This window comes from Chelonia mydas, chromosome 4 (genome assembly GCF_015237465.2).
Source record: "Chelonia mydas isolate rCheMyd1 chromosome 4, rCheMyd1.pri.v2, whole genome shotgun sequence".
In the NCBI taxonomy this organism is placed as follows: domain Eukaryota; kingdom Metazoa; phylum Chordata; order Testudines; family Cheloniidae; genus Chelonia; species Chelonia mydas.
In genome coordinates, this window is record NC_057852.1 from 27986606 (window position 1) to 28014170 (window position 27565).

The 27565-nt window shown below is 40.8% G+C and overlaps 1 protein-coding gene across 14 annotated transcripts in view; it reads left to right on the plus strand.

Moving 5' to 3' along the window:
- The first annotated feature begins 1505 nt into the window (after positions 1-1505).
- RAP1GDS1 (Rap1 GTPase-GDP dissociation stimulator 1) overlaps positions 1506-27565 on the plus strand; it is a 154478-nt gene continuing 128418 nt past the window's right edge. For 5 of the 14 annotated variants that reach the window (XM_043545193.1, XM_043545199.1, XM_043545200.1 and 2 more), the window contains exon 1: positions 1619-1649. In XM_043545193.1, the coding sequence (XP_043401128.1) occupies positions 1634-1649 (16 nt within the window). In that variant the 5' untranslated portion in view covers positions 1619-1633. Of the gene's footprint in view, positions 2210-27565 lie in introns of all 14 variants that reach the window. The other 9 variants (XM_043545197.1, XM_043545198.1, XM_043545194.1 and 6 more) reach the window with 6 other exon arrangements.

Consider the following 27565-nt stretch of genomic DNA (forward strand, 5'->3'; position numbering starts at 1 on the left):
AAGGTATGTCACATCATTATGCTGTAGTTTAAACTCTCCTTTCAGTTACAATGGTGCAACCCCACTGACGTCAGGATTATACCTTTTTAACTGAGAAGAAAATTTGGCTCTGTATTTCGAAAGCAGGAAAAAAACATTATGAAGAGGTCAACTTACTACAAACGTTAAAAACAAAAACAGACAAAAACCCACAAACAAATACAAAACCCACTATCAAGAGGTCAATTTACTCTAAACATTAAAAACAAACAAATTAAAAAAACAAACAAACAGGCACTGTCTTTATTTGTGTTACCTGTACAAATTAGATTGCAAACTCCCTGGGTGGAGACATTGTTAAAATCTTGTATCTGTGAAGCATCATGCACACCTTGGATATTCTATCTATATTAAAGTATTATACTGCAACCCATCACAGTAATAGTGAGCGCTTTCCATTTAAAATCAATAGCAATACTGAAGTCCCTAGTAGACTTCATGACATCTCTGACTCATCTCCTTTTTCAGGGTCTGCTTGGGGTATGGGTTTTTTTTTTTTTTAAATGATTAATTTCCTGTTTTTTATGTTTTGGTTAGCAGAGGTTTAGGAGTCAAAGGATGGAAGTGGTGCGAGTGTGGGGTCGGGAAGGAATTTTCCTCCAGGGCAGATTGGAAGAGGCCCTGGGGGTTTTTTGCCTTCCTCTGTAGCATGGGGCATGGGCCACTTGCTGGAGGATTCTCTGCTCCTTTAAGTCTTTAAACCATGATTTGAAGACTTCAATACCTCAGACATAGGTGAGAGGTTTATCGCAGGAGTGGGTGGGTGAGATTCTGTGGCCTGCGTCGTGCAGGAGGTCAGACTAGACTAGCATAATGGTCCCTTCTGACCTTAATGTCTATGAATCTATTGCTGGAAGTCTTTTTTTAAAGAGGAAATAATCGGTAATTTATTCTTCTGTGAGAATTTAAAAAAATGAAACATGGGATCAGACAGCATGGGTTGAACATGCTTTTCCTTGTAAGCATAGACCAAGATGTGTTAAAATCACTTTACACATATTTACTAGGTGGGGTTCTAACTGGGGCCTTGGGTTGTCTACGGTGGAAAAGTAGCCATTGTCCTGAAGCCATTTTTACAAGAGTCTTAAAACCTGTAAAACCCCAGTAACATGGTTGTGAAAGCCAGGGCTGGTCCGCGGGGGGAAGGGCGAGGGCGAACTTTTAAAAATAATGATAGTCTTGAATATTTATCAACCAGGCTCTGTCTACAAAGATAGAAAGAGCTATAAAATGGGTTCATAGTCTAAAACAGAGTTAATTACCTGGCTCGATGGGCCTTCATGGCTCTGCCTAGCTACGTCCTACAAGGCAAGCGCTAAACGTTACAGGAGGACATATAGGATAGCATGGCCAAATGTTATATGCAAATCTCTTCCCCACACATTTTCTCTGGCGGCCTTAACATATCTGTCAATATGATTTGCAAATCATAAGACACTAATAAATAATAACGCATACAACATGACAACTGCTCCATGACTGAGGCTATGGGTGAGGAGCTCTGCACAGGGACTGGGCCGGGCCGGGCCGGAAAACTCCTGGCGCCGTAGGGATCTCTGGCTAGGAAGAGCTGAGTTTGCCTGCAAAGCCCCCTATGGGTTCCTACCCAGGTATTCATCCTAAACAGCAGCCGGCGCGGATTGACAGGGCACGGAGTGAAACCCGATCGTCCACGGGGCGGGAGCAAAAGCCGGCGAAGCAGCGACTTCTGTGTATCCGTGCGGCTGCCGCGGCCTCGGCAGCTCCTCCTCCCGGGTCTCTGGGTGCCGCTGGGCCGGGTGTCTCCAGAGGAGGGCCTTGCCCGGATGTACTACACACTGACTCATAATCCAATCGACACCGCCGCGGCAGGCAGCGAGACACACACACACACACACACACACACACAGAGCCGGGCTCCCGCTTCGCTCTCCGCCTCCCCTCCCCGACAGCAGGGGCCGGCCTGGAACGCACGTAGCCCCCCGCCCCTGCCGCCGCGCGCACCCCGAGGCGCCGGGGACGGGCACTTGCTCCCGGGCTGCTCCCGCCGCCGCCGCCCAGCGCTAGCCGCCGCCCCGCCCCGCCGGGTCCCCGGTGCTCCCGCGTGTCCCTCCCCGGCCGCTGGCTAGAGGCGCAGGCAGCTGCCCTGAGCAGGACCCAGAGAGCGGCTCTCCTCCGGGCAGGAACATGGGTAAGTCCCCTTCTCCCGCGCGGTCTAGCCCGGCTCCAGGCAGCTGTCCCCCAAAGTTATCGCCCTTTCGCGCGCCTGCCTCTGCCCCCGCCCTCTCTGGCATTGCTCTGCCGCACCGCGGGGCTGGGGAGACGCTCGCTCCTCTCCAGGCAGGAGGGACGGGGCCATGATGCCGAAACAGGTCCGCTGCTCCTCTTCCCCTCCCCCCCCGCCCCCCCTCAGTGGCTTCTGTGCGGCTCCCTGTTTTGCATCCTCTTCCCCGTCGCACTGTCCCTTTGCCTCCCAAGGCCGGCCCCTTGCTTCCCTCCTCCCTCTGTGTCGGACGGGCAGGAGGAGGAGGAGGAAGACGACTTCATGCAACTTCCTCAGCAGCTTCTGTTGTCTCCCCTGATGAGGCTCCGGGTGCAGATTGCTTTTGCCAGGGCTGTGCAGGGAATGGGGGGGTGTCTGCACCCAGCCCCGGGGTAAAGAGCACAGCTATGGCCACGGGGAGTGTAAAACCAGAGACCAGTCCATGAAATAGACGAGCAGGGACTTGCTCCGTACTGGACTAGCGGGGTGTTTACAGGGTGTGTTGTGACTGGGCTGAGCTCGGTACCTTGGTCACGTAAGGGCTGGGAACAGGGGTGAGACAGCAGGAAGCTGAACATAGTAATGCCATCTTATTTCTGAACTTAAAGGGTTTCCTTATTTTCTAAAATCACAATGCAAAGTTTCTGGGGGCTCCTGTGATATTGCCAGTTAATCCGTCAGGCTGGCCTTAGGTAGGCTGAATGTCAATTTAATAAACTGAATGTACTCCTCAAATATAATTTGTTTTACAGTATTTTAATACAGATTTCTTAAGTGGAAATCAAATTCTGTAAGTATTAAAGGAGATTTGGAGCAAGTGGCCATGTAGGTCATTCAACAGACTACATTTCCCCCACTTTTGTTTGTGTAATAGACAGTTGGGATCATAGGGTTACAAAGATTATTTGATGTTTCATTCTCATCTATGGTGTTCCTCTGCATACTTTTTGGAACCCCAAAGATCTTCATATTGGGCCCACCCTACTATTTTTAAGTCACCATGTGTCTAGTGAAGAACTGCAGTCATATTATCTGTCTGCTAACTCCCAAAGCTTGTAGGCTGATGGAGACCTCCAAAAGAAAACCCACACTGATCTGGAAAGTAGTGCTGCCTTACGGCCCAATGGTGGAAGTGCTAAGGACAATGTATCTCCTTGGAAAAAGAAAAGGAGTACTAGTGGCACCTTAGAGACTAACCAATTTATTTGAGCATAAGCTTTCGTGAGCTACAGCTCACTTCATCGGATGCATTCAGTGTATCTCCTTGGGCTGCACCAGGAATTGAGGATAGTGTACCTCTGCCAGAGAGGCAGTTACACTGTAGTCTAATACAGTGGTTCTCAACTGGGGGTCTGGGAACAGGTTTCAGGGGGTCTGCCAAGCAGGGCCAGTGTTAGACTCTGTTGGGCCCAAGGCAGAAAGCTAAAGCCCCACCAAATGGGGCTCAAGCCAAAGGCTGAGCAGTGTAGCTTTACAGGGCCCCAGACAGTTGCCCTGCTTGCTACCCCCTAATGCCAGCCTGGCTTTTATATGCCATTTGTTGTGGTACAGGTGGGCCATAGAGATTTTATAGCATGTTGGGTGGACCTCTAAAAGAAAAAGGTTGAGAACTACTGATCTAATAGTCTAAACACAGGATAAGGAGTCAGCAATTCCTGAATTCATAATCCTAGATTTGACACTGGACTCCTGCTGTTGCTGCCTTAGATAAGTAACTGGTTTCTTTTGAGACCATATAAATCTTTTGCCTTTTACTAGACAAAGATTTTCATGTTTAGAAACAACCTCTATACCTTAGTTTCCCTGTCTGTAAAATGGGGATAATGGTTACTTACCTTTCAGGGCTGTTGTGAAGATTATTTCACTTTTATAAAGTGCTTGGAAGAGGAAAAACCCTATGTAACTGTTAAGTATAATTAATTCTTTTCTCAGAGGCCGATACTGAACCTCTGCCTTGACATTGTGGTAAGGTTCTGGATGTCTCATTTAGCTGAGATGAAAGGCCAACTCCTTGACTACTTACTAGGTGATTTTTAATGACACTGATCACAAGAGTAGGGATATTTATCCCAGTATCATGACCAAAGTGCTAGTGCAGAATAAATGCTACATTCTACTCTAGAAAAGGCTCCATTCCAGTTGTGAGTGAGGTTGTAAATTGCTTGCATAATCTTTCTAGCCAAAGCTTGTTGCATAATTATGACTTTATTAGCAGGGATAAAATGACCAAAAGGGTTTCCCTTCAGAGTCCGTCAAGGATGCTCCTTAATTGTCCAAAGGGGTTGCTGTTGAGCAACAGAAGGAACCCACTTCATTTATTTTTTCCCACCCCTCCACATATCTGGATCTGATTCTGCTGCTTTTCAGGTCAATGGCAAACTTACAACCTCCTCTACAGCAGCTCGTGGTGTTCTGAAGAGCCAGTGACCAAGATGGAAATCAAAATTGCGTCTCTCCTCTGGTTAGCCAGCTATCTGTTTTCTGTTACATTTTTTAGGGCAAATGATGACTTTGGATGTTTAGGGTCTCATGATTAAACGCACAAAATCAGTACAGTAGCTTCCATTGCTCAATTCCAGTGTGCTCTCCTGTTTTTACTTGTGCATTGCGTAACTGTTGGAAATACTCAGAAAGTAAGTATTGAGGATGACTTTTTGCAGCACTAGATCTCTTCCTCAAGCTTCTATTAACTTGGTAAATCATACTTGAGAATCAAGTATTTGTGGCAGAGAGTACTAAATCTGTTTTATGATTAAACATACTGAATATTCTACACTTAATAAGCAGGTCAGAATGGGATTAGTAGATTCATACACTAATGATGTAAAATGGAAGCCCTGGAAAACATTCATATTCCAATCAAAAGATTTGTGCCATTAAAGAGATTCATGTGTACATGTGAGACTGTGGGAGCTCTGCTGTTAGAATGCCTTTCCTATCTCAGAGGCACCAACTGATTATTCCTCTGTAGTCATTCTCCTGGCAATGATTTGCTTCTGTAGGATTGAAGTAATACTTGTCCTTCCCAAAATTGTGCTTTTGTCCTTTGGATTTAAATTTAAAATGATTAATTCAGACATTATTTTAAAAAATGTTTGATTTTTAGCATTAAGCATTCCTTTTGCATGGTAGGTTTCTTTAGCTGTTCTTGGAAGTACACTACACTTCGAGTATTTTGGATGACACTCACTGCTATTGTTTTCTGTTCCTTTTCTAATGAACGTTACTTGTGCATTTTTATCATAGTATCTCTGGTTTGCAAGGCATTTTGTACCCAACTGTTTAAAGATTCATCTCTTTGTCTTATTTCCTGCAGTGCAACTTTATGTTGTATCTATCTTGCATAGAGACTGCATTCTAAAAGACTTTACTATAAAACGTTATATGGTATTTTATATGGGTACAATTTTATTTTTATCATGTATATTAATTTCTACCTGCAGATTAGACATTCTGGATTGTAGACTTCAGCTGCAAGTGGGGGTCTGCATCTACATTTCTTAAGTCTTTCTACAGCACTCAAAACAATAGCATCTGTATGTCTCTTAAAAAACATACACACAAAACATCAATTCTCCTGTCTAGATGGCTGGCTTAATTAAAATATTGCTTATTTATCTGTTCTCCTTTTGTTACCTACCCTAATCCAATGCTAAAGAGAGACCTGAGTGAATAGAGATTTATAGTGCCAATTTCAGGGCCCAGTTCTTCCCTCCCTAGTCTGTACTCATTAATTCAGTGTGTGTGTTTCCTTGCAAAAATGTACAATGTGCTAAATATGTTCAGGAAGTGTCAAGCTTCAGGTCAGCCTGGTGGTTGAGCTATAACATATGAGATCCAGATTGTGGATGGCACAGATTGGCAAAGATAGAGTCCCTGTTTTCAGGAGGTTGGTTTTGTGAAAGCTTTCTTCTGTTTACCCTGTAGAGGGAGCTGAAGTGTGTTTCAGGTGAGGCTGTAACAGTGTGACTTTGGGGAAGAAAGGGGAATGGGACAAACTTTTTTTTTTTTTTTTTTTTAAAGACATTTAATATAGTGGCAGGAGGGTGGAAGTAGATGAAAATATTCTTCCATCCTGAGAAGATTCATTTTGCTACTCCTCTCAGTACTTGCACATGCTATAGTGGTGATAATTGGTGTTGCCAGACTGGAAAAGCAAAATATTTGCACTGCATTCATAATAGAGCTAAGAGGGTTAGCAACCAAACTCTTCTACAGCTGCCAATGGATTTAACTCCACAGGTTTGTCCACTGTCCGATGACTATGGTCGGTATCCCCCTCCTTCGCAAAAACAAACATTATTTTACATTAATAGTTAAGAGACGTGCTCATAATTCACCACTAATTAACCAACTTTACTCAAGAAAGGTTGAAAACTTGTGTATAGGATTCCTAGGTTACACTCAAAATACACTGAGAATTAGAGGGGAAAATCCTCATGTCTGTCTTTTTCTGCTTTTCTGGTTTATTTTCTTAACTTTTTTCTATGATGTTCCCAAGTCCCTCTCGTCTTCATAATTACACTCTGCTTTTCCTAGTTCTCCCTCTATATGCACTTCCCCCAAAGGGTTTTTGTTCTTTTCTATTTTTGTTTCTCTTCTTCGTAGCATGCTCATTTCTATTATTATTGCTTTGTTTTCTTCAGATTTCATTTGATCTTTTGCTCCCTTTTTTTTTCTCTCGGCTTTTATTTCGATTTTGTAGATAGACACGCATTCCTTGCTGACTTCTTCTTAAACTACTTCTGTATATTCTGTTCTCAGGAGACATAATTTTTGAATGAAGCCTTAAACCTAATGGTATAGACAAAACTATTAGGCCTCTTTAAGAACAAAAGAATGTAAACAGTGGTTTCAACACAGGAACAGTCCTGATTAGGGAAGATTAGTCAGAACTAATCTAACCTCTTTGGCTTCTTCAGAAGTTCAGAACTGCAGGCTTCAGGAAATTTTGTTGAAAGGGGAAAAAAAAAAAAGATACAGTCTAGAACTAGTTATTTCAGTGTCAGCATTTTAAAGATTCACATTTTTTTTGCTGCAAACTGGTCTTTGCTTTGGGAAATGACAGTACAGCCTACTATACTGGTTGATGCACTCTGACTAGAATAAATACGCTGATTTTCTTCACATCTAATTGTTTTAGCAAAATATTTTACAAGGAAAAAATATTTTTTGTGTTACTTGTATGAGTTTGTGCATTAACCAGAGGTAGCAAATGCTGACCCCGTTTTATAGATAATAGAAGACTCACTGTCCACCATAGACTAGCCTAATTGCATGCTATGCCTTAAGGAAGTGAGAGCCCTTGCTATCTATAACTTTGGAGGCATTCATTACCTTTTAGGTTGTAGCTTGTTTTCTGTTGTAAGCGTGATTATGAACCTCTAAGTTCCTAGAAAATAAAACAAAGTAATTTTTCTTGAAATGTTGATGTGTGTTCTCTAGCTAAGTCAGAACTTTTTAATGACAATTCGAGAGTTACTCAGAAAAGGCATTTTTTCCCAATAAGGGATTTTGAAAGTCCTGTCTTTCTCTTTAAGTAGTCTGATGATTTTCTGTTAAACCCTCTTGCTAAAACAGCATCGTCTAGAAATTTTAGATTTGTTTCAATCACTGTTTCTGTATGAGCTTTATTCCATGGGTTTATTTTTGGCAAGTAGCGCGCTACCAAATTCACGTGTCATGGACCATGAAATCTGGTCTCCTCCTGTGAAATCTATATAGTATAGGGTAAAGCACACAAAAGACCAGATTTCACAGGGGAGACCAGCATTTCTCAAATTTGGGGGTCCTGACCCAAAAGGAAGTTGCAGGGGGGTCACAATGTTGTTTTAGGGGGGTTGTGGTATTGCCATCCTTACTTCTGCGCTGACTTTAGAGCTGGGTGGCTGGAGAGTGGCAGTTTCAGGCTGGGAGCCCAACTCTGAAGGCAAAGCCACTGCCAGCAGCAGCACAGAAGTAAGGACGGCATGGTATGGTATTGCCACCCTTACTTCTGCGCTGCTGCCTTCAGAACTGGGTGGCCAGACAGTGGTGGCTGCTGAGTGAGGGCCCAGATCTGCGGGAAGCAGTAAGGGTGACAATACCATACCATGCCGTCCTTAGTTCTGTGCTGCTGCTGGTGGTGGCTCTCAGCTGGTGGTGGCTCTCATTCAGACCTGGACTCCCAGCCTGAAGCCACTGCTCTCCAGCTGCCCAGCTCTGAAGGCAGCACCGCCGCCAGCAGCAGTGTAGAAGAAAGGATAGCAGTACCACAACCCCCCCCCCACAATAACCTTGCAACCCCCTCCCCCCCCCACCCCTCCTTTTTGGGTCAGGACCCCTTACAATTACAACACCATGAAATTTCAGATTTAAATAGCTGAAATCATGAAATTTATTATTTAAAAAATCCTATGACCTTGAAATTGACCAAAATGGACCATGGATATGCTCAGGTCCTATTGATAAGGTAGAAATTTAAAAAAAAAAAGTGGAGTTACACTCTTTGGAAAGTTGAATTTTGGACCAAAAGGAGTTGATCTGTTTTACAGAATTTACAAGTGCCATAGATTTGCCCATTAGAACTTGTAAACACTGTAAAACAAATGGCTGTAGTTCAAGGAGGCTTCAGAGCTTTACAGACATCCTGTAAAATCTGTGAGCCAAGTAGCTCTAGTTTAGGGAACTTTTACATAAACCCCTGGTGATCTTCTAAAACTCCTTAAGACAAATGGCTGGGTTCAACTAGATTATACGCTTGGTAGACACCCAGAAGATCTGGTTAACTTCATAAAACAGGTAATTCTCATTCATACTACTCCAGCCTGGACAGAGGACTCCAGTTCAAGATACTTCTAAGATCTTCTGGCAAAGCCAGGATATATTGTCAACTTCACCATTCGGGTCCAGTTGAAGAAATGTGAAAGGTGGGCAGACAAAGAAAGCATACCTTGCATGTCTCAGACTTGAATCCCTTTGCAGACTCCGTTGTTTGTAATCCCTGCAGTGAAATGGATAGGAACCAAAGAAACTGTAAAGGAGTATTTGAACATCCAACTCTCAAAGTATATCACCAATAATTAATTTTGGAGGCATCAGAAGTGACTGTTACAGTTAAAATTGAATTGAGATTTGCACTTAAAAGTAGTTATTAAAATCCCTCTATTTCCCAGTTTCCTAGTCTCCAAATTTGGCACAAGAACTCTTCATACAGCAATTGAATTTTCAGTGAATATTGAGGAAAATATTTGCTAACTTTTGTGGAGGAAACATTTAAAAATGCCCCATTTTTGAGATTGCCCTGTTTTCCTCATATTTCTTCATAACCACAGTCCTCGCAAGCTCCAAATTTCTTCAACACGGTCTAACAATATCTTCAACATAGGCCAATTCTGAACTTTTATTAAAATACAGAGAGTTATTTCCCAGGTTAGTGATAACGTAATTGAGATTCACCAAGATCTGACAATGAAAACTGTTCAGTTCCATCTGCTACTTCCATTTTCTAACACCACCAGTCTGCCTTCTTGACTAACTGTGTCACTTTGAAGAAAAAATAAAATTTTCGAAAGTTTTCATTTCCATTATTGGTTGAAGTTTTTCTAGTGGCTCTGTGTCAGATTCAGCAAATCACTTAAATGCATGCTTAAATTCCGTTAAGTCTTAAAGTATGTGCTTTGTTGAATTGTGGCTTCTGTCTTTGACTCACCAGTTTTCTGCTGCACATATCTGGGAACCACGTTGCGCAGCAGGGAGTATGAAGTTGAAATGAGAGAGAGGTGGCTCTGAGGGATGAGCATCAGAGCATGGATGTATTGGAGGGGACAGCTTGAGGGAAAGGTATATGGGAGACAATGACATTTGAGCTGGCTTTTGAGGAGACAGGTGGGATTTATCAGGGTTGCTTGGAGACCTGAGAGGAATAGGCTTATGTATGGGGATAAAGGATCTCAGAGGATGAGAGTTGAATATCTCTGCTCAGCCATGGGAACGCGAAAGGCTCCCCTGGCAGGCGATGTGGTCTGAACCCAAAGCTTATGAAGTTTTTTTGTTTTATTTGAAGATTATGGTGGAATTGTTTATTTTATAAATAATTATGATAATGTGTTGTCATGATAGTTCAGCAAAACTTGAAAAGACTAAAAATTCTGAAACTTCATTAGTTAAGGTTGTGAATGAATATATATATATATATACACATATATATAACCACATTTGATATGTATTTGCACACCATGCCTGGAACAAACAGGACCTAATTAGAATATTGTAGATACAACAAAAAACTCCTAAATATTTGAAAGTCAGGGAACTTAGAGATCATGTTTCTCAAACAGCCTTAACTCTTCTTTGCTTTCACACCTTATCCCTGACCACACAAGATCTGTCCCTAAGATTCCCTTACATCCACATACCATGCCTCTTCTACATCTGCATTTCCAGCATAAGCCTCACGCTCCATTGTCTTGTTGCACTGTCTACATACTAATATTGGAACTAATACATAAGAGCCACCAATCAATAAGCAGACCCTCCAATTCCTTTTCTCTTTTATTAACCATCTACACCTACGTATCTACCTGCCAGAATAACCAGTTACAGCAAAATAAGTTGTCCCTGTCCCACCCCATATTCCTTAGAGTAAAGAGACCCCTATTTTCACATCTTACGCTTCATATTCAGTTTGGAAACAACATTTTTTCCTATCCACCATTCCATTATCTGCCACAGTGAAACTACCTCATCTGCCCTCCATAACCAGACTGAAAACTGTACTGCACTCAGGACCTGTAGAATTACACAGTAATTAGGGACAGATTCTGCAACAGACACAGTTGAACTACGTAGCAGGAAACTGCAAATTCTGCAGTCTCTTTTCAGTTAGGTTTGCCAAAACAGCAGCAAAATAAATACAAGCAAAAATTAATTGAACAAGTAAAAAAAAAAGTCGTCTTCCCTTCCCATTCTTCAGCCTCTTTCTTTTGGAGCCTGTCCCCCCCCGTCACACCCCCCCCAACATACTTAAACTCCATGGCTTACCTATGCCACATCTGTTTTTCCACATATAAAAGCCAGGGCCAGTGTTAGGGGGTGGGAAACAGGGCAATTGCCCAGGGCCCCATTCCACAGAGGGCACCGCAAAGCTAAGTTGCTTAGGCTATAACTTCAGCTCCTGGTGGCAGGGCTTCAGCCCCATGCGGTGTGGCTTTGGCTTTTGGCTCTGGGCCCCAGCAAGTCTAATGCCAGCCCTGCTTGGCGGACCCCTTGAAACCTGCTTGTGGCCCCCTGGTTGAAAACCACTGCTTTAGATCAAAAGGAATGTTTTGTCATGCAGGCATGTCGTGTGTGTCCTACTTTCCAGCTGCCACCCCCTATTGAGAGCATGTCTAGGGATGCTTCCTGTCTCTATGACATGAGCAGCACCTGATTATCGCTTCTGACCTGTCACATTACAAGTCACAGGGAATATTTTAAATTAGTGGGGAAACAGAGTTTCTAACCTTAGAAATGAACTAAAGCATGTCTGTCAGCACTAGCTGCACCCTGACCCTGTCTGTGGTCTCTCTGAGTTCACCCCCAAAGGTGTTAGCTTATGCCCTTGCCTTTTCTGTGGCGTGGAATCCTGCAATTCTCCCTTTCTTATACCAAGTCCCAGGCTACAGCGTGCTGTGGATCGACTATGCTTCCCCAGTAGCCCAACTGGGTTCCGCACCTGCAAGTTTTCCCTTCGGGAGCTGTGACCAGTGGTAAATACAGTGACCCAAAGCAGTTTTCTTAAACCAATGTGGTGTTTAATCTTAACAGTAGGAACAAAGAATAAGAGAAAAAGGAATTTAAAACAATAAAAGGGCTAAGTGTACATCTATCTTTCCTAAAGCTTACTGCCCCACCCCCCACCCCAGAAGTTTAGGAAGACCTAACTTCTCCAGATCCCCAACCCCATTTCTGTGTCTGTGGCAGTCTGTTCCCTGGGAACAGCTCCCTCACACCTCTGGACAGAGAGTGCCTGTTTAACTGTTTCAAGTCCATTTGATCAGTTGGCTCCCAGAACTGGGAAAACAAGTCTTGTAATTTGGCTGGCACCTGAAAGTAGCATCTTTGCAGCTTAAAGCTCAGGCACTGGCTATTATGACTCCTGACAATTTTACTGGGCGAGGGCTTTATCTGGGGTCATTGTGTTGCCCTCCTGTCAGTTCCCCAAAAAGCTTTGCGATGAAACTAAACCAACTTATGCACATACTGTTGTAAACATTCCAGTAATCCAATATACCCATACAAGAACTATCCTAATAACCAGAGCACACCCAATACTCAAATTATTACAGATAAGCCCCACATCCTTCACAATGTATTTATAAAAAAATGCTCCATTCCTATTATGTGCTATAAAGAACAAATAAAGATTGCAATTAGTATCCAGGCGCCATTGTGTTAGGCACTGTACATATTTATTAGAAGACATACCTCATAGAGCTTACGATAGAGTTTAAGAGAAGACAGTTTGTGTGACCAACAAGAGGAGAGAAGTGGGAAGGAGGCTGAGGACAACAGTAACAAGATTATGCACTAACAGGCCAACAGTGTCCCAAACTGCTGCCTCTTTTTCTTAGATAACCGCTGCTGCTTGCTATTTTTTTCCATTCTGATGTGGGGAGCTGTTTATAACGTCAGGGTGTAATTCTACCACCATTGCCATAAAGCTGCAAAGTACTATGGCTTTGACTGTTCTTACAATATTATTATTATTCTTCTACCAGTGCCTAGGAGCTCTAGATGAGATTAGCGCTCCAGTGTGGTAGGCTCTTCACAAACACAGGGCTCTGATCCTGATCCATAGCTTTAGATTGCAGTAGCACCCAAAATACACTTTTCAAAACACATAGGAAGACAGTCCCTTCCCCAAACAGAGTACTGTACTCACATTCTCCGAAACAGAGACCACAGTCATAACTATTTCACATAGAGGATGTGGGGAAGCTGACATGTGCATAGTGTATTTTTTCATTGTTAATTTCATACATTTGAAAAATGGCTGAAATACTTGTATAACTATGTCCACTTTATTGTGGCTGCTTCACAGTGTTGTGAATGTGTCCAGAGTCAAAGATGTTTGTGTTGAGACAAGTTTATTTAACAGCCTTCCTTGATTTTTTACTCTGCTCTTTTCCTTTTAACATTTTTCTTTTCTCTTACCTTTTTCCCCCTCCCGTTAACTCTTCCCACCTTTCATCCCTGTTTCTCCTGTTCCTTCATATCTCCAGCACCATTCCTCATGGCCCAGTGTTCTCCTTTTAGGTTCTCCCCACGTTCTACCTCCTCCCAGTGGTCTTTCTGTCCCGCTCCTCCCAGATGTCTCCCGCTCTCTTTTCTTTCCCTACGTCTACCCCCTCTTTCCTTCTCAGGGTTCCCTTCCCCATTCCTGTAGGTGGGTTTCCCACCTCTCATTCTACCCTGAACCTCTTAACATCTGACCCTTCTCTTTCCCTGCAGTCTCCTCTTTGTCTTTTTTCAGTTTTTCAAACACTGAAAAGAAACCAAAACTTTCTGATTTAAAACAAAATTTTTAATTTAGTTTTGACAGCAAAACCCAGAAAACTTCTTTCAGCTCTAAGCAATATTAACTCATGTTTCAGTTTTGCCTCCTTGGATTAACCTAATATACTAATATATCAGGCGGGAATATGTGAGGATATGCTTTGTATGAAAGTAACTATACAAAATTAGGTCCCAGTCCTACAGTTGATGCTACATCGCAGACCCTTGTGGCCACATGGAGCCCTCTCTGAGTTCCACTGAAGTAACTGGGATTTTGCCCATACTGACTTAGTTGTGGGAACAGAGCCTTAAATTGCGTTCTACTGATGATATCATGCAAAATGCTACATCTCTAATTTCTTCCAAGATATAGCTCAGAACTGTGGAATCTTTTGGTCAAAATAATGAAAATTTGAACCCTGGGCCAATTTTGACCATCAGGAGCATATTATTGTTATTACATTTCCTTATTGATAAGTGAAGGAAGCTAATCAAAATCAGTATAGTACAGGAAATAGTGTCAGATTTAGATTGTCATAACATGACATTAAAAAAAACCAAAAAAACAAACCAGAAGTTCCATAAAGTTCAAGGGGGAGTTTTGCTTAAAAATTGATGGAATGATCTGGTTTATAGCAATTTGTTATATCTATTTAACATTCAATTTAACATAGAAGAATATTCAGATTGTTAGAAGATATCCTGGAAAAGGAAAGAGGTGGCATTGTATCAAATTATTAATATACACACAGTGACCTTTGTTCTATCTTGTAGTGGCATAAGGAGAAAGAAAAATCAACTTTTCAGGAGTCAGTGTTTCATGTCCCTGTAGATAGATAGTGGCTTTTGATGTCTGATAATAGTAAGGTCACATATGCCCACAAGGTTTCAGGGACTTCTCTCCAGGGCTGCTACGCATAATATTTCTAACAACACATATCTAAAGAATGTAGATATAAGGCTCCGAAGGCAGGAGACTTTGAGAAGGGCAAAAAGTGACTCTGTCCACTTAATTAGAATACATTTTGATCCTCAAAGTTACTGATATACTTGTCTGTCTTTCCCAAGACAACAGAAGTCCCCTTTGCAATGGAAGAGTAAGAATCTCAGTTCACTTCTTGGCAATTGAGGGAGGGGGAAGCATGCTGAGAAGCATTGAAAGAGTTCTCCTTTGATTATACATTTTGGTCATAAGTTTGAGTTCAGCATCCATGCCCAACATGAAACAGATGGTTGGATAGATAAATGGCCTAGATAACAAAGCACTTTATGTTAACAAGGGGTGGATCTGTTGTTTTAATGTATTTGCAATTAAATAGGCCTGTTGATATATATCTGTGGATGTGAGTTGTACTGTTCTAGCATGCTCTGGTACTTCAGATTCTAAAAAGCTTGCAGTAATTCAAAGATGACATATTTTAGGAATCATGTAAGCTTAAAATTGCCAACCTTTCCAAGGTCAGAATCGGAAACCTATATAATTTTAAAAAACCAAACAAAACATTTTTTGGCTTCACAAAGAGAACTGGTTAATTTCTTGAAGACTGTTATGGGCTGTATGTTTCATAAATTGATCATTTTTTTGGCAGCTTCTCTGAAACACACTGCTGTTTGACTTATATTATTTTTTAATACTGTTTCTCAAAATTTATTCTCTTTAAAAGGACCTTTAGCAAATGTGTCTTGAAATCAGAGGTACGTTGATGAGTCTTTGTTCAGATTAGGTTTAGGCTGGGCTTGGAGTTACAGATTTAATGACTAGGTGAAAGGTTTGGTATCAGATTTGACAACTGGAAATCTTGTAAACTGTTCTTATGAGATTTTTGCATTAATGCCAGAAATCGTGAAAAAGCAGCCAAAATCTTAAGATTTTTAGACACACCTAAAGCGGAACTAGAAAAATAAGCAAACAAAAAAAAAAAAACAAAAAACCAGGCTTCCTCTGGTTTTGGCCATAACCTGGACACAAAATGTGAGGTAGTTCTGGTTTTTGAACCCCTGGCCTAGAAATTCAAAGGTATTCAGATTATGAGAGGTTCTGGTTTTTGCCTTTCTCAGAATTTTATATTGTTTTTAGAGATACATCTTAAATAATGGAAGTGCTTAAAAATAAAATCTGAGTGGGATCTCAGTGGGATCTAAGCACTTACTTAACTTTAAATATATTAAGTGACTTCAGTGTAATTACTTATGTGCGTAAAATTAAGGATGTATTTAGGTGCTTTGCTGGATCCATGACCAAGACCTGTGTTTAGGCCTTTGGCATCCTGTATTTCCCCTTTGAAGGCCTGAACTCATGTCTTGGCAGTTATGTGAAGGAGAAACTGACTTGAAGCAATTGCTTTAAAATGTAAAAGTGACAAATATACGATCAACTGAATTTTAAACCATTTTGCCTAAAATAATAATTATAATATTTAAATCTATGGTGATCTTCTGTAAGTGAAGGAGGATATCTGTTTTTTTCTTTAAACATTAATTTAAATTGATTACATTTAGAAATTAAATTAGTTAAATTAATTTAGAAATATCAGTTAATCTTTAATACTGGATAAGAATCAGTTTCTTCCCAATGGCTGTTTACTGGAAACAGTACAATAGTTCCTGTTTAAAATTTTTCATTTTCTCTTTGCTGAAAGCTGCTATAGTTTCTAACTGAAGCTGGTTGTTAGTAGCACAAGATAATGCTGGTATTACTTCCATGTGTGTTGTATAATTTAACTGTATATAAACAGTGCAGTCATTAAAGCATTACTTTAATAGTAAAGTGTACAATTTAATCTGCATTAACTGATGCACAAATTAAACATGCAAAAAAAAATCACATTTGCCTGTTCTTGGTATATAATATCGACTACATGCAAAGGGGTCCATTAACCTAGCTGTCAATTTGTTGGCTGCATGTTGTCTTCACACAGAATTAATTAAAGTTCTCTTCAACTAGTTTCCCAGTTCAAAAAGCAGATAGAATTTTATCCAACCATATCTATTGGGCACAGACAACACACAGGGTAGGTTTTTGATGGTCAGAGTTGTGTTCATATTACAGCAAAGGGGTGCCACACTTAAATGACCCTGATCCTGTAAAGGGTTCCATGTGGGTCGCCTTTTATGCCTATACTAACCCTTTGCTGGATCAGGATTGTGGTTTGTGCTCCAAATTCTGCTTGGTTAGTTAACATCAGTATAACTCCACTAAACCCAGTAAAGCTACCCTGCCTTTATGCTGGTGGAAATAATTTAGCCTTTGTATGCTTCCATCTGAGACATTCTTGCTGGGTGATCTAGAACAATCTGAGGGTAATGTAAAACTGTCAAACAGGATGGGGTCCGATTAATTTGTCATGGAAGATCTCTCGTAGTCAACACAGCTAATAAATAAAAGCCAAACTTCTTTTGACACAGAGACGTTTATCTTTACTTACCTCTCTCTTTTGGCATAAAAATATATATCAAATGAAAGTTTTACTTGTGCTTCATAATTTAAAACTTTTACATATTGCAGCACTTCAATGCTCTGAAGCCAGATCAGTTTTTAAAAGTTTATTTTGTCATATTTGAAGGAACAGAGCCCGCAACTAAAAATTGCTTTCTGTTCATTAAGCTGTCATAAAAAAACACACACACACACCCCAAAAAAAACCCCCTACTTAGATTATTTGAAGAATATTTAAACATTTATGAACTGAAAGATAAATGGCTGTTAACTCAGATTTGGTTCAAAGCCTATTTGCTGCTTCTAACTTAAGCAAAAACTATGGGCCTGATTCCAGTCTCACTTCACTTTTGTTACTTCTGATTTACCCCAGTATAAGGGTGATTAGAATCAGGCCCCAATTCACTGTTGGCCTGGATCACCCTTAATCATTTAGGTTCATGTAAAGTGATGTAAAATACTAACCAAGTCAGAATGGTAGTGTTTTACAATCACATTGCAGTGGTGTAACTGACTACTCAAAGTGCAAGGTAGTGGAATAAAGCCCACAATGTTTTCATGATATTTGAGATGGATTGAATCAGTTTGGAAAAGTCTGGTTTCCAGATACTCACTCTTGTTTAGTAGCATTAGGATTTGTGGGTACCATCTTGAGTGCTACCAAAGACCCTCATCTCCCACTGAAGTAATTGAAAGTTGCAAGTGCTCTGAATGTCAAGGAATCAGCATTACCGTGGAATCAGGCCTTGTATTCTTAAAAGCTATGGTCTCTGCAGTGCATCATGGTGTCAAACACATATATGAGTAGGGCTGACACTCCATGCATTAGGGAAAAAGGGTACACATACTTACTGTGGGTGACAGACACACAAACAGGGCCCTTTTATATAGAAGATGTAGTACTGATCTCTACCATACATAGCACTTTCCTCTTTACAGTGTGTTATAAACATTAAATCAGTTCTCAAAACACCTTCTGAGGCAAGTGAACAAAATATTATAAGGAGTACTTGTGGCACCTTAGAGACTTACCAATTTATTTGAGCATAAGCTTTCGTGAGCTACAGCTCACTTCATCGTTTTCTTTTTGCGAAGACAGACTAACACGGCTGCTACTCTGAAACCTGTCAAAATATTATACTCATTTTACATATGGGGTAACTGAGGGAGAGGGGTTAAAGGGACCAAATCAAATTTAACCCAAAATGTAGGTTTTGTAAAGACACGTTTTTACAAAATATCAGAACAATACAGCCAATTAAAATAATAAATAGGAGATTTTTGTAAATGCAAAAAACTGAAATCACCCCCTGCAGTGTTTGCAATTTAAAGGACTGCAGCATCCTGTTAGCACCGGAGAGCCATAAAGAGAAACTGACAGAAACAAAAGTGTAAATTGACTAATTTTTTTGTCTTAAACTTTGATATGCACAAAAACAAACAGCATAAATAGTGAAGTGTACACTCTTAATGTTTTAATAACCTACCCTAAGGTGTTATCAGTTCCATAGTTAAGGAAATTCGCTTCTAAGATTTCAGAGTTTAACCTGATACTGCCTCTTTAAGTGGCTTGCTGAACACGCTGGGGAAGTCCAAGTCTGAGCCAGAATCAAAAATAGGAGTTTGGCTCCCATTCCTATGTTCAGACGACAACTCTCTGCCTAAAAATGTGAAGGTATCTGCTGGTTTCTATAGTTATTTCATTATATGCATATCACCGAGCACCTGGGATGTTTTTAACCTGTTTTCATGGGAATTTGGGGAGTTGCTAAAGGTTAATCAGCTTTGTTTATAAACAGTTTACTTCTGTGTGATATAAACATTCCATGCCATCTGTGTCATGTACCTCATTGTCTCATATAATATTTTGACTGTAGATTCTTACCATAAAGCCTACAGTTAAAAATCTGTTGTAACCTCTTCTTCCAAATTTTAAGTTGTGCTAAAGCTTTTTTTAGCTCTGTCCAGTGGGATAAGGGACATATTCCAAGTTACCAGTATGTCGGAGATGCTTCCTTTGGCTAAGAAATGTCTTCTCAGGCAGGTGTATGTATGGAGATATTAATGCATCATGCTGACATTTGAAAGTGTGAACTTAATTGTAACTTTCAGTGTTTATTTTTCATCTGACGACTATAATGCAGAGAATGTTCTCTGTTCTCCTGTTCTGCTCATCATGGTTTCCCATGGGGTCATAGGGTTTGAGCCAGAGGACTTGTTAATGTTAAGAATCTTCCATCACACTCAACAGAATTTGCTATTCCCCAATGGCAAGATATTAGCTTCCATGGTTTTTCTAATCTGATTGTCCTTTCCTGTACATGAATTCCAGTAGCAGTGGAGAATGACCTTGAGCAAATGCAGGACAAGAATCTCATAATAATAAAAATAAATATATTTAAAGTAACCAGGGGATAAAATTCTTGATTTTTAGATGCACAATGGAATCCTCTTCTCGTAAAGCACTGGGGATTTTTCTCTCTCAACCCTAAACTTACTACAGATTTAACTAGAACAGAATAATGTTTACTTGGTAAAATAGCCCTTGCTCCTACTCACCACCGCAGGAGTGGTAGCAGAACACACGCAACTGTGGGTGTGGGGCTTGTGGAAGTGCATATGTTTGATTCTCCACTATTATGCACCTTGCATACTCATTTGGCTCTATGCAAAGTGGCTGTCAAGCACTGTCTTTCCAGAGTGGTAGAGTTTGCACTCACTCTGCACAGGTGACTGTACAAGGTAGTGAAAATCAAGCCCTACATCTTCAACTCCCAATAATAGAAGCAAGACCAGCTTGTCTCCTCTTCATCCTGTGCCAAGATCACTTTTATGAAAGCCAGAGCAGATAAGCTCCTATTCCTTCCCTCTCAAGAGCACATTCAGCCAGTCTGACCTTGTCTCCAGTGGGGATTTACCCCAGTTAGAGTCACTGATGCTAACACTTGTAGGAATAGGCAAACCTATAGACTGCAATTGGAACAGGTACAGTTTGTCAATTCCAAAAGTAAGCTGTATCATTGATTATAACAGTTTTGCCTGTCTATACTGAGGGGAGACTAGAGTTTGTGGTCTTTTATTTTAAAGTGTAAACTGATTGCCAGTTAACTCACATTAACAGAATTAAAGGAGTACTTGTGGCACCTTAGAGACTAACCAGTTTATTTGAGCATGAGCTTTCGTGAGCTACAGCTCACTTCATCGGATGCATAGCATATCGTGGAAACTGCAGAAGACATTATATACACACAGAGACCATGAAACAATACCTCCTCCCACCCCACTCTCCTGCTGGTAACAGCTTATCTAAAGTGATCATCAAGTAGAGGCATTTCCAGCACAAATCCAGGTTTTCTCACCCTTCTCCCCCCCCCCCCACATACAAACTCACTCTCCTGCTGGTAATAGCCCATCCCTCTTTGAAACCTCTCTTTATAATGCGCATGATAATCAAGGTGGGTCATGATTATCATGCGCGTTATAAAGAGAGGTTTCAAAGAGGGATGGGCTATTACCAGCAGGAGAGTGAGTTTGTATGTGTGTGTGGGGGGGGGGGGGGGGGGGGGAAGGGTGAGAAAACCTGGATTTGTGCTGGAAATGCCTCTACTTGATGATCACTTTAGATAAGCTGTTACCAGCAGGAGAGTGGGGTGGGAGGAGGTATTGTTTCATGGTCTCTGTGTGTATATAATGTCTTCTGCAGTTTCCACGATATGCTATGCATCCGATGAAGTGAGCTGTAGCTCACGAAAGCTCATGCTCAAATAAACTGGTTAGTCTCTAAGGTGCCACAAGTACTCCTTTTCTTTTTACGAATACAGACTAACACGGCTGTTACTCTGAAACCTGTCATTAACAGAATTGTAAATGCTAGTGTGAACATTCCACAACATTTTCTCTGGGACTCTAGGCTGAGCTCTAGGGTAACTCACAAAAAATTGTGTCCTGAACAAATGTATGTTGAGTATCCAGGCTAGCATTTACAATTGTGCTAGCAAACATGAGTTAATTGTGTCCTGATTTCACTTGGGTTAAATGACTGCCAAACTCTGGTTTAGACACACTCTAGCAGTTTACTTCTGGATAACTGCAAGATGGTTGAAATCTGATGTATTCAAGGCCTGAGAGGCAAGCTTTCCCCTTATCCCATTCCCTCACAGGAAAATAGAAATTTCTGCTCAACTAGATCAGAGGATAACAACAATTTCCTTTGAATACAGCATTTAGCACCACCGGTGAAAGAAAACTCCAGTACCCCAACGGGATTAGCACAGTGGAACCTGAAGAGTTATTTTGAATATAAGCAAAGGAGTACTTGTGGCACCTTAGAGACTAACCAATTTATTTGAGCATAAGCTTTCGTGCATCCGATGAAGTGGGTTCTAGCTCACGAAAGCTTATGCTCAAATAAATTGGTTAGTCTCTAAAGTGCCACAAGTACTCCTTTTCTTTTTGTGAATACAGACTAACACGGCTGCTACTCTGAAACCTTTGAATATAAGGGGACTGAAAGTCCATTGAAATACAAGCACTTTGAGATTTTTCATTCTGCACTATAAATAGCGTTTCACCAGCCCAGATCCCTAAAGATATGTAGGCACTTGAGTACTTTTGGAATCTGGGCCAGTATAACAAGTTTCTTTCTTTCTCTGTGTACATTTTTTTGAATTACTGTAACTATGTAGTCTAGTCACAAGTGTGGAATTTGTGCACTGAAAAAGAATAGGAGAATAATCAGTCTGGATATATGAAGTGCCCAGCCTCAAATCTGACATCATTATCAGTGCTTCTTGAGAAGTTGCTTTATAATGGAGCTATGGATGATCTATCCTCAACTGCAGTTAAAGGGAACTTTAAATCATCAGCTATTAATACCAAATTATTCATCATTGTGGCCATACATACATATTTTAAAAGATGCATATCAGGGGAGAGGGACGATTCTAGATTACTTGTGCTTGTAGTCCAATATTAACAGATTTTAGGCTTTTCTGATAAATTTTACTCTAAGGATCAATATCTGATTGCATTAATTAGCATTACCTCAACCACTTTCAGTGGGATGCTTTTATGAGTTAATAAAATCGAGAGGAATATTAAGATCTCACCAACGCAATTTTTCCCTTCTTATATGCAGCTGCTGGAAGTAAATGAATCACAGCAGGCAACGACGCTGCATTGACTTATGCCTGCTGAAACAGAAGCATCCTGGTCTTTTCCCATAGATTCATCAGACCTCTAACATGTCAAGAGTAGTTATAATTGACATCAGTGTCTGCCCCATGCTGTACAAGAGTCCATCTTTTTATTCAAATCGTGTCTTATAAGCTCTCTGTTGTAATATGTGACAACTTCTAAGGCTCTCCCTTCCTTCCATTTTCAGTGCACCAGTTATAACTGAGAACAGAAGTTTTGAGAAAAATAATGAGAAAATTAAAGTTTGTAGGAGGGATTGTATGATTTTCTACTGAATGCATCCGATGAAGTGAGCTGTAGCTCACGAAAGCTTATGCTCAAATAAATTTGTTAGTCTCCAAGGTGCCACAAGTCCTCCTTTTCTCCTTCCCCGAACTGTGGCTCCTTTATGCCACTCCAGCAGCATATATGGGTTGTGAAAGCCCCACAGCTGACAGAGGCATTGGGTAGGGCTGCCGTAAACAACCTTCTAAATCTCTCGCAAGCCCTGGTGCAGAGGGCATATGAGGGGTGGGGCCGGGGACCTGTTGGGGTCGTCTTCAAAGTATTAATTGATACAAAGATTTCTGTGCTGCTCTGGGTGGTGGAGTAGCACAAAGGCAGCTCCTAGGAGTCTGACGTAAATTAAAGTAGTCCCTCAGTTCTTTCCTAGGTTTTACCCCAACCCTCACTCTCATCCACACAGAGAATTATCTGACGGAAGTTCTTTAATCCTTGGATAGCTTACCTAGCTGCGGGTATAAATTAGAACCCAAGCTCTGGTTTTACTCTGGCTGGGAACCTGCCTATTTTGCAGTGAGTGATTTTTGCCTACCTCCTCAAGTGCCGATAGACCTCCAATGCCCTTCCCACAATTCTTCCTGAAGGACAGCAAGTTCTTGCACAACTGACAGGGGAAAGACACGTAGAGTGTCTCAGCACAAAGAGCCATGAGATAGGCTACCAGGCACACATGGGCCAGTACAGAAACAGTAAGAACACAATAATGCAGATAGGGGTTTGCTGTGGAACACTTGCACCCGACCTAGGCTAATCCATGTGCCAATCACTTGGGCTAACTGCAGTGTAGAGAGAGCCTAATTTATGGTATGGGCTGCAATAGCCCCTGTGACAGTCCAGAATTGGGCTTACGGTCACCTTTGTCCTCCCCCTTCTGGACTGTGCATTCTATGATCAGTACAGAAGCTCAGCCCTAACTATACAAAGGATTGTCAATAGATTAGTAACATCCCTTTTCGGGGTAGTCGACAGAGAAACATCCTGGCATAATTATACCTGTATAACTATATTGTCATACTTATATCAATATAACTTTTCTTATTTGTGAAGTAGGTGCCTTTTTCCAGTTTAACTTGTATTGTTTTGGAAGCAATTTAAGCTAACCCATATACATACACAATTATGTCAGTAAATTTCCTTGCGTAGACAAGCCTTAAGTAAACAGCTAATACCAGGACTTGGAACCATCAAAAATCTGTTGCTCCCAGACATATGCCCCGATCCTGCAAACACTTATGAAAATTAATTCAATATTTTCATTAATGACTTGGATAATGGAGTGAAGAGTACGTTGATAACATTTTCAGATGACACGAAGATGGGTGGTGTTACTAGCGCTTTGGAGGACAGGATTAGACAAATTTCAGAATTGCTCTGAAAACAACAAGATGAAACGCAACAAAAAATGTGCAGAGTACTATGCTTAAGAAGGAGAAACCAAATGCATAAATATGAAACGGGGAATAACTGGGTAGACTGTAGTTCTGCTGAAAAGGATCTGGCTGTTGTAGCAAATCACAAATTGAATGAGCCAACAAGGTGATGCAGTTGCAAAAAAGGCTAATATTCTGGAGTGTATTAACAGGGGTGTCATATGAAATTCTCCTGCTCTGCTCGGCACTGGAGAGGCCTCATATGGACTGCTATGTTCAGTTTTGGATGCCACACCTTAAGAAAGTTGTAGAGAAATTGGAGAGGATCTAGAGGAGAGTAACAAAAATGATAAAAAGGTTTAGAAAACCTGACCTATGAGGAAAGGTTAAAAAAACCTTTCAGTATGCGTAGTTTTGAGAAAGAAAAAGGATAGGGGACCAGTTAAGTCTTCAAATAGATTAAGGGCTGTTATAAAGAGGACAGCGTTCGATTGTTCTCCATATTCACCTGTCCGAATTCACTTACTGCTGGTGGCATCTCCGGCTGGCTGTCCTGGGGATTCGCTCCAGCCAGGCATTGCGCCCTCCCTCGGCAGTGCCTCTCCCATCGTCCTCCCGCCTTGCGGACGCCTCTCAGTCTGGGAACTTCAGCCTCCTCTTCATGACTCGGCCCTCCAGCTGGGTCCCATCAATGTTACCTCTAATTTTCCTCACACGTGGGCGGAATGAATTTTGTTATGTGCACCAATATGGTGGGTCTAAGGGGTTCAGAGTGTGAGAGGGGGCTCAGGGCTAGGGCACAGGGTTGGGGTGGGGATGGGGTGAGAGCTCCCTCTGGTGTTGCAGGCTCAGGCAGGGATGAAGGATTTGGGGTTATCATGTCCCCTGTCAGTCTTTTCTTCTCCAAACTAAACAAACCCAGTTTTTTCAATCTTTCCTCATAGGTCAAGTTTTCTAGACTTTAATCTTTTTTGCTGCTCTCCTCTGGACTTTCTCCAGTTTGTCCACTTTTCCCAAAATATGGTGCCCAGAACTGGATACAATAATCCAGCTGAGGTCGTATCAGTGCTGACTAGAGTGGAAGAATTACTTCTCATGTTTGACTTACAACACTCCTGCTAATACATTTTTTGCAACAAAATTATATTGTTGACTCATATGTAGTTGGTGATCCACTATAACCTCCACATCCTTTTCTGCAACACTGATTCTTAGGCAGTCATTTCCCATTTTGTATTTGTGGACTTGATTGTTTCTTCCTGAGTGGAGCACTTTGCATTTGTCCTTATTGAGGTTTGTCCTTGATGGTGAGGTTTTTAAGTTTTTGTTTTTTAAAGACGTAAATGTATAGTTTTCTTTTATGGGGTTGTATTTTTTTTTCCTGTTTGGTTTGCGAGATTTTCCTCTTACAAAATAATATACATTTGCAATGGTTATATACTTCATCTTATTCAGTCAAACATTCATCCAAAGTGGTCTTCAGTAATACTTGAGTCCTGCAGCACTGGGATTATGATTTACCCAGCAGTTCATGTGGACTGAAATGTGTTGTCTGAAAACATCAGTGTCCCGTTTATTGCACTGACATATAATTCTAAGTAAATAAAATTCTAAATGCATCCTAAAGGTTAATGATCACTTAGAATTTCAGTCGTTATACAGGATACCAGAGACTTTTTTGGTTTAAAAGTATGGTTACTATGGAGCATTTAGAGGACCATTTTAATTTCATCATCTGATTAGACTGCAGCTTTGAGTCAGTCGTGTATGTAAGCTTGGTAGAATTCTTATCCTCAGGAGAGCATCTAAGATGATCATAACAATACAGTATATCCATGGTGAAGCGGTATATCCTATGCATTCCTAAGTGAGAACAAATAACTGGGTTAATAGATAAATATAAATATTTGCCAAAGATGGGCACTAATCTCTGTAACACCAGATTTAAAAGGTATTTGTAAGAATTCTAGAGTTCCTTTTTTTTTGCCCTAAAAGCTTCTAGATTTGTGTTACTGAGACTTGGCAGGAATTTTAAACATCCCAGGCCAGTTGTAAATGACTCAGACACCGATTTCTGGAGTTTACAACGTGGGGCATAGCAGTCTGCCCACACGGTACAAGTTGCTGGATTGGGGCCACAGTATTCAGTACTGTCACTGCTAAACTGAAGGATTGATGGCATCAGGTGAACAGGTATGGTCTTACTTGCCAAGAACTCGTATCATACAGGGTTGACTTACTCCTTCATACCCTTCATTGCCACCGGAGAACTTTATCTCCCTTTTCTCCAGGCATGAGGAGATTCTCACTTTTCCATCAGCCCTTCCTTGGTTAAAGGAAACTGTTGAATTGCAGATTGTAAAAAATATGTTTCAGTCGATGGAAGAACAATTCTGATATTCCTTTGCCTTTGCATTCCCTCTGTTCCTTGGATAGAAATATTTCACTCACCGTAAGTTTGTAAACAAATATACACAAATTCATCATCATTACCATAGATCACATGAATATGGCAACTAAAGGATCTTTGTGATTCCAGTACACATTGCTAACCGTCTTTTTATAACACGTTTTTCTCTGGAAGGTGGAAACAAAAGCATGAGTACAAGTTGCAAATGATTTCCATTATAATTTCGTGTTTTCAGGCACGTACAGATTTCTAAAAAGATATTTCTTTTGGGCTGAAACTTTCCATGCTTAGTCTCAGCCCATGGGTACATTTTTCTTATTGAAAATTTGAGATACCTGGGTAAGCTTTTTGCTTATCAGAAAAATATTTTTCCATTAATTTTTTAGACAGGAGAATAGCAGAACCACAAAATTTTGGCCGATGAAACTTTGCATGCACACAAATAATCTGCAATTAGTTCTAGTGCTTGTGCCAGGTTTGATGGGGGAAGTTAAAAAAATAAGAAATTAAACACAAATGAAAAATCACATCAGAGAAATCTGCATGAGCAGCAGCTAGGATTTTAAGTCTGATGAAACCCTGCCTCCTTTGTGACATCATTGCAGTCTCTCTGCATGTTTCAGTGAAAATCTTCCCAAAAACCTTCCTTATTTTCAAGGACAAGAGACTGGAATGGGAAAAAAGTAGTGTATGAGCTGATTTTAGGGTGGTAATTTTGTTGGTGGGTGGGAGAATGGAATTGCACCTTTTTTCTTCTTTTTTTTTTTTTTTTTTAAAGTAAAGTATAAGTGTTAGTGGAAATGTCCACTAGACAGTGAACTGATACCATGAACGTCACTCATGGCTGAAGCAGAATTTTCTAACAATCCTGAATCACAGAAGGGAGAGTGCCACGAGGTGCTTAGTACCAGGTTTCTGTGGTGTACGCCAAGTCAATTAAACTACTCCATGTAGATAATGAAAGTGATCTAATTTTTAATGAGATATTTGTGAGTTTATTCTTTAAAGTGTTCATTTGCTTTTCATTGCTCCATTGTATATTTTCTTTGTGTGCTGAAGAGAGGGAAAAAAAT